This window comes from Papio anubis, chromosome 9, assembly GCF_008728515.1.
Source record: "Papio anubis isolate 15944 chromosome 9, Panubis1.0, whole genome shotgun sequence".
Classification (NCBI taxonomy): Eukaryota; Metazoa; Chordata; class Mammalia; order Primates; family Cercopithecidae; genus Papio; species Papio anubis.
The window spans coordinates 26,579,218-26,592,434 of record NC_044984.1 but is presented as its reverse complement, the minus strand read 5'-3'; the positions used below and the strand labels follow the sequence as shown (position 1 = coordinate 26,592,434).

General features: G+C 38.3%; 1 protein-coding gene across 13 annotated transcripts in view; it reads right to left on the bottom strand.

Moving 5' to 3' along the window:
• The window catches only part of LOC100999492 (liprin-beta-1), a 173,626-nt gene that overhangs the window by 12,000 nt on the left and 148,409 nt on the right, over window positions 1-13,217 (bottom strand). For 8 of the 13 annotated variants that reach the window (XM_009180440.4, XM_009180439.3, XM_009180441.3 and 5 more), the window contains 8 exons: window positions 9,823-9,938; window positions 8,883-8,939; window positions 7,551-7,611; window positions 7,162-7,191; window positions 4,779-4,950; window positions 4,281-4,313; window positions 1,765-1,915; window positions 1,345-1,473 (listed from right to left, as the gene is read on the bottom strand). In XM_009180440.4, coding sequence (XP_009178704.2) covers window positions 1,345-1,473; window positions 1,765-1,915; window positions 4,281-4,313; window positions 4,779-4,950; window positions 7,162-7,191; window positions 7,551-7,611; window positions 8,883-8,939; window positions 9,823-9,938 — 749 coding nt within the window. The remainder of the gene's footprint in view (window positions 1-1,344; window positions 1,474-1,764; window positions 1,916-4,280; window positions 4,314-4,778; window positions 4,951-7,161; window positions 7,192-7,550; window positions 7,612-8,882; window positions 8,940-9,822; window positions 9,939-13,217) is intronic. The other 5 variants (XM_009180445.3, XM_009180446.3, XM_003906153.5 and 2 more) reach the window with 2 other exon arrangements.

Below are 13,217 nucleotides of genomic sequence, written 5' to 3'. Positions count from 1 at the left end.
AGTATACATTGGAGGAACAACTGGTACTGGAGTTGAAAGTTATCTTCTAAGACCACTGTCTCATTTCAAATGAAACCACAAAAGATTTAATGTGACAGAGCAAGAACAAGTTCTACAGAAAAAGACTAAATTGGAAAAACATAAGTCACTGTATCAGTTTCAACCAATGTTGTCTGAAGACTGGATTCCCAAACAGGAAACTCAGTTGGAGTGAAAGAAACTTAAGTCTAATTTGAACTAACTTTAGCAGACGTATGGTTTATTTCCATATGGTAACCAATGAGAAGAGGGCAATATGTTGTCACTAAGTGTAGGAAACAATCAAAGCAAAATTCCTGTTTTCTTTTACTTAAGATACACAGATAGTGTTCTTGTTCCGCGGTGGGGACAGGGTGCGGAGGGGAAGATGAATGTGCTTTTTTAAACTAGCACAAGGAGCTCTACTGTGTTCAAAGACAACATATGGCAAATGAAACTGTTTGGTATTTGAAGAAGGCCAAAGAGGGTTTCCTCCTTGATGTAACCTATGTCCAGTGTTCCACCTGTATGGGAGGGGCTGTATTTAAAGGGTTTCTAGTCTATTATACTGTTAAAATATTTGGTATCAATGCCTTGTACTTTATGTTTGCCAACCCCACCCTTTTATACACAGTGAGTCAATGCAGTAGTTCTAAGCCAGCCCTCAACTTTGGTAAGAGTGTCAGAGCAGTTCTTAGAATCTTAATGGATAAAATATTATCTAGTCCTGATAAATATAAGGATTCTGATAGAATTTTTGTCTTTAAGTACTTTCATAGATTCTGTTATATACTAATGTTTCTTGAGTAGTTACTATCTGCCAAATATTTAACACATATTAACTTATTTAATCTTCACGATCAGCTTTTGGAGTAGGCACTAATTCTGATGATGAGAAAACTGAGACACAGGGCCTGGAAGCTGTTGCTCAAGGTCACCCAGATGGTAGAAAGTGGTAAGGCCAGAAAGCAAATCCAAGTGGTCTGATCTAGAACATACTCTCATGTAAATATCCCATCTTTCCAAAGCTATGCTTTAGAGTACTTATAATTACCGTCTATGTAAAATTTAAGTCTGAGAGCCATTCTAACACAGATGCTGCTGACACTTTAGCTCTGGCCTCTCCCCTAGTTCACACAGCCCTCACCTTCTGTATGTTCATCAACCATTGACAAATTGCACTGCTCTAAAGATGATGTCCCCTTTCACTAGGCACAGCATTAAGCAATGACTTTGTTTAACCCAATGACAGTACTAACACTGCAGGACTCATGAGGCTATGATGCTTGGTAGAGATGCAAAAGTCTATCAGTTGGCTCTTCTTACTTGTTAGACTGTCCCAAGTCTCGAGACCAACCCAGTCGGGGTCCCGCGGTTGCCCTTGTCCCTCCTCTTTTGAATTCAGGCTCAGACATGTCATCTGGGTTGAATGTAGTTGATTGACTTCTCCTAAGTCTGAAGAAGACATAACACACATGGCCAGTATTAGACCTGAGGAGGCCTTAGGCTTGTTAATCAGAGAATTTTTAACTAGTGCAGCTACTGGAACTAATCCTCTGTGTCATTAACATAGACATTTAAATTTAAACTTTAACTAAGACCCAATGAGTTAATAAATCCCACATCATAATCCAAACTTCCTTCCATAAGAGGAATACAAAGGCCTTACAAGTCCATACCCATTTCCAGCCACTTTAAGCAACATGTAAGACAGGGCCCACTCTAGTTGTTCACTGCTTTACTTACTTTCCAAAGAGTTTCATGATACCTCTGGATTTCTTTTTGGAATCTGGAGATGGAGGTGGTATCTGGAAGGGACTGTTCCTCTGTGAATCTTTTGGCCGAGAAGAAGCACCAGCCAGATCTAGGTGCTCTGCTGTCTCTTTTTCTGTTTCAGCTACTCCAAGAGCAGAATACAGACAACGAATTTTAAAATATGGAATGAACATGATAAGATGTTAATCTTCTTGGTTCTAGAACTATTAAGAATTCTTCTGTTGGTCTATAAATCAGTAATTTACAAAGAGCACCTTATAAATATTAGAAATGGAACACACATATATGTTCTGCTCCATAGTTTACTGTGTTTAAAGTTAATAAAATTATAAGCCCTTTGGAGATTAAAAGAGAGTGATAGGATTGCCACACTCTTTCCTTGAGTGATTTGAATTCATGATGGAATTATTCCCAATCTTTCCATAGCACGTGGTACTGTTGATTACCTCCTACATCCTTCAAAATCATTTCCTTTGGCTTCTTGACATGACCACTCCTACATCTGCCATCTGATAGTGTCTTTGCTGTAGCACTCCTGCTTTTTTTTCTTCCCCCATGCCACTTTAAGATTCTGTTCTAAGCGCCCTCTAGCGGATCAAAATCTCTGGGCCCAATCTCTCTCTCCAGGTCCTGTATCTAAATGCCTGTGATATTCCCAATTCAGTGTGTCGGGACATCTGGGACTTCACAAACTCATCCAATTTCCCCGAGAGTCTTCTCCTCTCTCAATTTTTTTTTTTTTTGAGACAGTCTTGCTCTGTTGCCCAGGCTGGAGTGCAGTGGTGCGATCTCAGCTTACTGCAACCTCCGCCTACTGGGTTAAAGCAATTCTCTGCCTCAGTGTCCCAGGTAACTGGGATTACAGGCACCCGCCACCACGCCTGGCTAATTTTTGTATTTTTAGTAGAGACGGGGTTTCACCATCTTGGCCAGGCTGGTCTTGAACTCCTGACCTGGTGATCCACCCACTTCGGCCTCCTAAAGTGCTGGGATTAAGGGTGTGAGCCACCTTGCTTGGCCTCCTCTCTTAAATGTTCTTATTTGTTATTTGGTTAATATTAACTAATACTGTTCCTGTTACTGTAGCTCAAACTCTGTCATTTTCCTTTTACTCCTTCTCCTTTGGCATTTATATCAAATCAGTTACCCAGTTCCAGCAATTCTTTATTTATGAAATGTATTCCAATCTATTAAATCCTAGGCACTGAGAGAAGAGTGAACTGGATATGCATAATTTTTCTTTTGACATAAAATAAGTGCCTGTTGATTTTACCTTAAAAGAATCACATCCACAGTTGCCACTCTCAGATCTCCAAGCATTAACTATTTCAGTTCTTTTAGCTGTCCCTTAGTGAACAATCCCATACTAAGTATAAAACTAGTGAGATTTTATACTTTATAAAGGAAAGTAAAAGTTGTACTAAAATCACAGGAACAGTGTTTCAGCAAGATCTACAAGTTGCAGAAAGTTGATTTTTCTACAAAGCAGAGCTGTGATTATAGGTTATAATAAGCAGCATTTACCTCTTAGCATTAACAAAACAGTTCTTCTAAGAAAGATGCAAAAAAAAAAAAACTATTTGAAAATAGTTGTCTGAATAGATCAGTTTATTTTATGCATCCAGTGTTCATTCTAGACATTTATCTCTATAGAGAGAGAAGTCCTGTTTGCTGGTCCACGTGAATAGATAGGTAGATATCTATACAAGGTAACAGCACCTTTTGGAAAAACCCAAAGGAACTTTCCCAATTCAAATCCTTCAACCATGATGGGTACAGGTGCCCCCGAAAATGCTGCCTAGCTTATTCTCATCTTAAAGCTACCATATTTCTCTTTTTTATTTTGAGAGCTTTCCCCCCCAATTTGTGCCCTGCCTTACAAAGAGGAAAACTAAACTGCCTCTTTTCTAAAATCACTTTGTGGGGTAACGCCTCAGATATCAAGTAAAGTTGCTTCTGTCATCAGTAAATATTATCTCCATCTTCAAAGTAATAAAACGTCAGAAGAATGTTCCCCTAAGAGAAGTAAGCCTAAAACTATAATATTCCAAGTCTTCTATAAACTTCCTTATATGGCTAAAAAAATTTCTTTTTGGAGGCTGGGAGAAATGTAAGAATGGAGAATGGACTGCAAGGACCTGGGAGTTAGTGTGTGGTAATATGCACTTCAAGGCTGAAAGAGCTGCAATGTACAATGCCAGGACATTCCTGCCCTGCACTCTAAGGAATGCTGCACACGTCTAGGTCCTCTCAAAGCTATTCACACAGTGAGTGTTACTAGCATTGGTTAAAACAGCGTTTAGGCTTGGAAGCAAAGCCTCTGCAGAGTCCTTTTCAGCAGAAGATGGAAAGAACACTCTGGAATAGAGAACTACATTTTCTGATTGCTGTCAGATCGCTTTCTAGAGATCACAGATGCCAAGAGCAGGGATTAGATTGGTTTGGAGCACAGTGCTGGTGAAGGCTGGCATGCAGGGGTACAATACCTAAGGTGGGTGCACTGGCACTTCGTTTACGATCTTCAGATATCCCAACAACGCACACAATCACACGCAGCCCAATGGAGAGAACACAGAGATGACAAAATGAAACACAGATCAGACTCCTCCTCACCAAATACACACCGTGGAGGAGAGGCATGCGGCACACCGTGCTTCCGATGTTACACACAGGCTCAATGTCAATGTTAATTTATCCACTGTCACAACAGATGGGAAACTCCATGATGAAGTCAAAGGGAATCATGATTTTAAGTCTTTCCACTAAGTTTATACCACAGGAGAGAGCAGGGTGAGAGTCTATATATCTTCACAACACTAAATTAAACCCACTGAGGCATTTTTTGCTAAATCCCCCCTAAGTCATCCACCTTCGTTTCTGAGAAAGAGAAAGGAATCAGTGAATGAGGGAATAAGGGAAGGGAAGACACTGCTCTTTTCCTCCTTGTGGAAGAATCAGGGCAAAGGCATTTTGGCCGTACATACCCAAGTTTGGTGCACTTGCTGTTCTCTTGTTACTTTTGATTTTAAAAAAGCCCCGGCCAAAGGAAGATCTGACTTTTCGAGTGCCGAAGGGGTTGTCGTCCATGGAGGTGTCCTGCCCTGGGGGTCTGGGAGGAAGGGTCCCAAATGGCCTGCTTTCTGCCGGAGCTCTGTCCTGAGAGGCAGATAAGAATAGTGAAACAGCGTTCAGGCACATCATCCTTAGCACATGCCAGGCTAACAGCAAACACTCACTCACGCCACATCCATGAGTTTATTCAAAAGAAAAACTGAACTAGCACATCGATCGCCAACGTCAAACGCCTTATCAGAAGTTGAAAAAAAAAATCAATTCTGAAAGCTACTTAAGAAACAACAACAAAAGCAACAAGGAAAACATGTTCATCACTAATCTAGGATCAATCTGTTTAGGGCTTTAAATATTTAGGCTACAAAAGTTCTTAAATTTTGTTTGCCTCATTCCTCAAAAGACATGGAGGCATTACATAACCAGAATAATGGCAGCAGATTTCTGACTTTTCCAACAACTATGACATGGATTTAGCTATAATACAGTTCATATTCTTATATTATAACTATGCCAATAGAAGCCCAATATAATATTAATTATTTTACAAAGCAGGCATTAGTCCAAACTTCTACACCAGCTGTATAAGGAGACTCTACTCCAGTTATTTTAAATATTCTCCTCAAAGAATAATAAAATGAAGGCACAGCGAGCAACTTTATTTTGAGTTTTTTGGTTCTTTGAATTGGCAATTAGAGCTGGCTGTAACACAGCATGTTATATTATTTTAGTATTTATACAAAGATGCTTTGCCTAGACCAATGTCCTGAAGTGCTTCCCTGTTTTCATCTAGCAGTCTTATAGTTTCTGGCCTTATATGTAAGTTCTTAATCCATCTTGAGTTGATTTTTGTTGATTTGGTGACAGGTGGAGTCCACTTTCGTTCTTCTACATACGGATATCTAATTTTCCCAGCACCATTTACTGAAGTGGGTGTCCTTTCCCCACTGTATATTCTTGACACTTTATACAAAGATGCTTTTGTCTTCTTGTTCTCATTTCTTTAATAATTCTTGCCCTCTGTTTTTTTTTTTTTTTTTTTTTTTTTTTTGCAGAAGTAGAAATAATTCTTGCCCTCTGCTTCTTTTTTTGCAGAAGCAGAGAAAAGGGTGAGGGGATATAGGTATTTTAGGTTATTTTACTCTATATATCTATAGCTCACAGAAACCAAAAGTTTATAGATGGCACCATTTAGTGGCATTATTATCCCTGGCTCAACAATGACGTCAAAATCATTTAACCACTTATTGAACTGAAAAGACAAAAAGGATTTTAATTATAGCTGTTGCCACTAGCTGCTTTGTCAGTTCTGTCCATATATAACTCTGGCACTAAGAGCCAACAGTCAAGAGACTGGATCTGGAAGTAGCCTATCAAGCTGTAATCTTTGCAAGGTTAATGACAGAAAATCAGAGGACAGAACAGGCACAGTGGCTCATGCCTGTAATCCCAGTACTTTGAAAGGCAGAGGTGGGCGGATTACTTGAGCTCAGGAGTTCAAGATCAGCCCGGGCAACATAACAAGATCTCATCTGTACTTTAAAAAAAAAAAAAAAAAACAAAAAAAAACCAGCCCAGTATAGTGGTGCATGCCTGCAATCCCAGCTACTTGAAAGGCTGAGGTGGGAGGATCACCTAAGCACAGGAAATTGAGGCTACAGTGAGTTATAATTGCATCATTGCACTTCAGCCTGGCTGACAAAGTGATACAATCTCCAAAAAAAAAAAAAAAAAATCGGGGAAAGAAGAATTGAGCACATGCTGATGGTATCTTTAAACATACCAAAATGTTTGCTTTAGATGGGACACTGGGTGTATAATCTAATGGTAATCTAAGAAGGACTTTTGGGGAGGTCTAAGGAAGCTCAGTTACGGTCATTAAGAACATTTTGTTTCTTAATAACTTATTGAAGTGAAATTCATAACAAAACTAACAATTTTAAAGCGCACAATTCAGTGGCATTTAGTATGTTACGATGTTGTGCAACCACCACCTCTACCCGGTTCCAAAACATTTCCATCATTTGAAAGCAAAACCCCTTACCCTTGAACAGCTTCTCCCCATTCTTCCCTCCTCTCACCACTGGTAAACACCGATCTGCATTCTATTTCTATAGATTTATCTGTTCTGGATATTTCACATAAATGGAATCATATAATATGTGAACTTTGTGTCTGGCTTCATTTGGCATAATGTTTTAGAGGTTCTGAAAGTTTTTATCCACTGGAGACATTTAAGCAATTTACAGGTAATGGAAGTAGCAATATTTTTGCATTGTAATTTGGACAAAAAGTTACCTCTGATGTCTTCTGAATAGATTCCTTTTCCTGTTCAAAGCAAAGCAATAACAATATTTAAGGTTGTTAGGGAAATCCTTTGTATAATTCTGAATTTGTCACCTACAACTCCATAGGTTAAAATAATTTTATATCTACTTCTAAGCTACAAAATCTTAGTATCATTTATTTTCTGAAATGTTTTATTAAAGTCTCCATTTTTGGTTTTACATACTATTTTCAATCCTTCATATTCATACTTCTTAATATTTACTGTTAAACCTAATATCTAATAATTTTCCACTAAAAACCACAAGCTCTTCATGAGAGTTTTATTTGCAAAAAGGGAAAAGATGAAGATCCCTAAATAGTTTTTTCTCAGGATAACAGACAAAAAACACAGAACCCACCCCGTCAGATGTCTCTTTCTTCAGACTGCCCAGGCTGCTGGACTTCTGCAGACTTGAAGCTCTAAAAATAACAGCAATAACAATTAATAATAAGTGGCTCCAGTGCCACTGTTTCTAAGTAAAACATCTTGGAAAGAAACTAAAATTGCATGTGGGTTGAATCCTAGTAATAAAAGAAAATCTGGAATCAGGCAGTCACTTATGTGCTTCACTAAATGACAACATTTAGTTCTTTTAAAAGCAGGGGTGATTAACTGTCCTGCCAATAATTCTGACTGCCCTACACATGTTAGAAGAGCTGGAAAAGCACTTAGGACTAGCCTTGTGATGTCAATATTCAAAAATAAAGCAGTGTTTTCTGTGGACTAGTGGTGCGTCCTCTGCATGTACACATTTAAACTAGGAACTTTAAAAATACTCATATACTATTTATATCTAATCCTTCTAATTAAAATAAAGAATGGAAGTTTTACTTTTCAATTCACGAGGGAATCACTTTTCTGAGCCTGGCAAAGCAATTCATTTTATAGTTCTAATTAAAGCATAGTAGAGGAATCCCTAATGCTGCCCATAATAATTCATTTGCTATCCTAGTGAAGGGAAAGAGACACTATAAACATCCAGAGACTCTTTCTTTCACATAATTAGTATTCAATTATATAGAGTTGGTGTTACTAAAAAATTGAAGGTAGAGATATGTGACCAGTTTAGAGAGAGTGACAGAGAAGTAATGTATTTGGCTCTATGAAACAGAGTAATATAAATATGCACATTTACAAACTTTTAAAAGGCATTTCTTCTGTATGTATATGTATACATTGCCAGAAGTATCAACTACCAAGTAAAGTAATAGTGAGAAAAGAAAAGATCTCATTTTTGAGTACTGCTCTGAAAATAGACTTTCCTAATTTAATCCAGATTTTAACTTGGATAAACATAGATATTAGGTCAGTTCATAAAACTGAAAGTGCAAAAAAACCCATCTCAGCTTTTCCAGCATCACATCATTCCCTGTGGCGCCTTCCCACTGGACTCAAAACATGTCAGTGCAAAAATGAATTAAAAGCATTGAACTTCAAATGAAAACTGATTAAGCAAGGCTAAAGACCTGCAAAACCCCGGCGTGAGATAATAGCAAATGAGAAATTATTTCTTTGTAAACTTACAGCTCCCCACCTTCACCCCAACCCAATTATTATAGCTGCATTAATTTATTCAGTAATTGAACAGCCTCAGTCATTTGCTGTTAGTATTAGTAATTGTTAGTATAACAGAACTCTCTTCCTCCTCTAGCCTCAATCACATTTTCACATTGAATAAAATGTAACTTACGAAAGATTATCACACAGTTGGGTATCAACAGTGGCACCAAGGATTATCTTTCCATCACTAAAATGTAAAGAACAAAAGGTATTTATTAACCTCACGAATAAAAGACCATATATGTTCTAAGTGAACAGATATGTAAAAAACAAAAAATTGTGCAAAGGAAGCTATTTCTATTTTTTTAAAAATGTTCTATTTGGCCTAAAATAAGACGAGGCAATTTGGGAATATGTTGGCAAAACATTCTATTTGCTTACAGGCAAACTACTGTATCCTTTTTCCTGTCCCCTTCAGACCCATCCTTCAAATGCACTCACAGCACATGACCGTGACTATTTAGTTTACAATCCTTTCACAGTTACCTATGACCTAGGACATAAAAATCCAAGTTCCTTAAACTGTTTTTTCTTTTTTTTCTTTTTGAGACACAGTCTCGCTCTGTCACCCAGGCTGGAGTACAGTGACGTGATCTCAGCTCACTTCAGCCTCCGCTTCCTGGGTTTATGTGATTCTTGTGCCTCAGCCTCCGAGTAGCTGGGATTACAGGCGTGCACCACCACACTCAGCTAATTTTTGTATTTTCAGTAGAGATGGGATTTCGCCATGCTGGCCAGGCTGGTCTCAAACTCCTGGCCTCAAGTGATCTGCCTGCCTTGGCCTCCCAAAGTGTTGAGATTATAGGCGTGAGCCACCACACCCAGCCAAGTTCCTCAAAATCTCTTTCAAACCTGACCACCCTACCTCCGCAGCCTCATCTCTTATCGCTTCCTGCTTCACACTTTTTATTTCCATAATACAGAACTGATTACAGATCCCCCAATGGACGTCTTGCTGTTTCTTGCTTTTCTAGGTAAAAATTGTGTCTGTAAATAAATGCAATACATCTGTGTCTTTGGTTGATCTACTATTTTGAACATTTATATTGCACTGTTAATAAATGACATACTTTTCTTCAAATGAAGTCTCTGGCTTAGGAGTCAACTTTGATTTTTCAGAAGTTTCCATGCTTATAGTTGCTGGCAATAATGAAGGGATGGAAACTTGCAAGATGGTGGTATGGAACTGTAATGTAATCATAAAAAGTCAAAAGTCAGTCAATCAATCAATCAATCAAAACAAAACACAAGCCACAGAGTAATTAAACAAAAGTAAGACAATTAAATGGTCTATTGACAAAAATCTCATAATCATTGTTCAGAACTCTATAAAATGATTTCGGAATATAAACATCTACACAGAAGAAGTATTAATCAAGGAAATCATTCTGGAGGAAGGAAATTTTTTAACTTGGTTCTGAATAAGACACTGAATATTGTGAAAAAGATGGTATACCATTAAGCAAGTTAACAGTAATGTTTTTTTCTTTTTTTGAGATGGTGTCTTGCTATGTTGCCCAGAATGGTCTCGAACTCCTGGGCTCAAGCAGTCTCCTGCCATAGCCTCCTGAGTAGCTGAGATTATAGATGTGTGCCACCGTACCCAGCTAGTAATAGTAAATCCTAACAACCTTAAGCCCTGGCTGAAATGTTGGCTCTGACACACTTGCCTAAGTGATCTGTGATCTCAGCAAATCACTTTGCGAGGCATCCATTAGTTTCGCCCTCTGTAAAATAAGAATGACAATGCCTACCCTGCAGGTTGTGACGATTTAACGTAAGATTTGGGTAACATGTTTTGCTTTCAACACTCTATTATTACTATTATTTTTTGGTCTCAAAATGGTCTCACTTTGTCATCCAGGCTAAAGTACGGTGCTGTGATCACGGCTCACTGCAGCCTCGAACCTCTGGACTCAAGTGATCCTCCCACCTTAGCCCCATCAAGTAGTTGGGACCACAGGCATGCGCCACCACAGCTTGCTGATGTTTAAAATTTTTTTGTAGAAACAGGGTTTCCCTATGTTGCCCAGGTTAATCTGGAACTCTGTGCTCACGCAGTCCTCCTGCCTCAGCCTCCCAAAGTGCTGGGATTACAGGCATGAGCCACTGTGTCCAGCGAAAAGCTCCATTTTTACTTTGATTTCTACTACTAATCTTATACGGAACATTGGTCAAGCCAGTTAATTATTATTCTATGTGCGAACTAGTTGACTAATTTCAATTAACATAATTGATGAAAAGTGTAATTAAAACCAATTACAATGGACTTTGTGGCTACCACTTAAAACACTTTGCTTAATGATAATAATAATATTACAGCAACAAATAAAATGCATAACACATTTTCTCAAACAAATGCTTTGTGTATCCTAAGGAAAGAGCCTGTGAAATAATTTTAATACTTCGGTTTTCAATAATTACAACCGTAGAGCAGTTAGATTGTGGGCCACGTCATAAATGAATGAACGAAAAATATTTCAGTAAAAAAAAAAAAAAAAATGAACAAAGTTTGTCACAATGAACTCCTACCAGTCAACCAGTGACAGTTCTTCACTTCTGAAAGCTGCCTGGTAAGGACTCACACCAGTGAACACACTTCTACATGCCAACCAGTCAGCAACAGTCTCACCTTAGTAACCACACATCTACAGTGGACGTTGACTCACACTTGCCTCAGAAAGTCCACCAATCCTTGAGCTCCAACCATCCCAAAACCCACATATGATCAGCTAGAAGAGAATGTACTTGACTGGGAACACTCACTCACTTAAGTAAGCAATAAATTCAGCTTTGTGATTTTTGTTTCTGTTATTCAGTGGTGGGCTCGTCCTTTAACGCAATAAAAGGTTATAAAATGTGAAATCATACTATTTATAAAGTAGGAGATTATTTCACTATCAACTTTTTCAGTTTGAATCTTTATGGTGAATTCTGGGCAACTTATTTAGCCATCATCGCTGTTTCCTGAAGTTCATTTGTCTCTTGAGATTCCTAATCATGAGGAAAATATAACTAAACTAACAGACCCATTTTCTTGATCTTTTTCAAACTCTTAGACTTTAATTCCAAACTCAGATCCCCCTCCTGGCTTTTCTTTAAAAATGTGGCTGAACTCCCTCAATCCTCATCAAACTATTCTTGTTACAAACTTAAAACCGGTAATTAAACTACAATTCACATAGCAAAGACTTTTTCTAAAAGGACGTGAGATTATTTGGGTGTACCCTACATGTAACACTAGTTCTATAATTGCAGCATACTCATGGGCTGTCAAATATTATTTTTGCTTTCAATATAAATATATATCTAACAATTAGGGGATATTTTCCACCAAAGTATTTCTTATTCCTTAACTAATTCCTTGATTAATGAAATATTTCAGCCCTCTCCTACATTTAAGAGAGAAATTTTCATTGTCTTCTCCTTGAATTCATTTTCATTCAGTTCAAATTTCATCTTCTCATTGTGTAATTATCAGCAACAGATAAAAAGTAAAAATGCCACTTGGTTTCTTCTCACTACCTATGGTAAAATGTGAGAAGAGAAATGACCAAAACAGGAACTGCTAAAATAAAGAAAGCAAGATTGTTTAGACAATGAAACTATTTCCCATTCCCGGTCTCTCTAGACGAAAAAAATTACACTAAAATTAAGAAACAGTTTCAGGGCAAAGATCAAGCACAAGGGCTATCAGGAGAACATGGTCTTCAGGTGAGCCAAGGATGTGGCTGTAAAACCCTTTGCTAAGACCTCAGGATGGACTAGACTAGAATCAAATAAAAATAGAAAAAAAAAACCTTAGGAAGATTAGAGTAGTACTGTCTCATTGAACCTTTGAAAAATGATCAAAGGCTCTAAAAGCAATGGGATGTCCCACTGCAGCCTTACAGGGAACCTTAGCTACAGAGATAGGCTTATGGTGAAGATAGCTGTGGATGTGTTCTTCTCTAATTCAGTGAATTATAACATGATTCATATGAAATTCTAAATGTTTAAAGTATTACACCAAATTAGACTCAAAAGGACAGAGATAATGGAAAATGAAGAGATGAATTTGGAGATCTTTGGGCATTTTTGCAGGCACAAAACTGAGAAAACTACTCATCTGCAAATACAGGCAAAGGAAGGATGACTTTGAGGGAAGAGCCAATAGCCCAGAGGATTGGCAACACGTGCCTGGCCGGATTTTGGAATTGCTATGGACTGGTGACACCTGTGAGCCTTCCCGCTCCCCTTTTTTAATGGGAGTGGCTACTGCAGTTACATTATGCCTGTCCAACTATTGTATGGGTGTGTGGAGGGCAGATAACTGTCCTTGAAGTCCACAGCTCTTTAAGTCAATGGAACAGTCCCCAAGGAGCTGTGCGCAAGGAACTGTACCTGAGGAGCTTCACCCACATCTCAACCTGGTCTGGATGACAAGATCCTGGGATGTTGACGCCTCACTGGAATGAGACTCAGG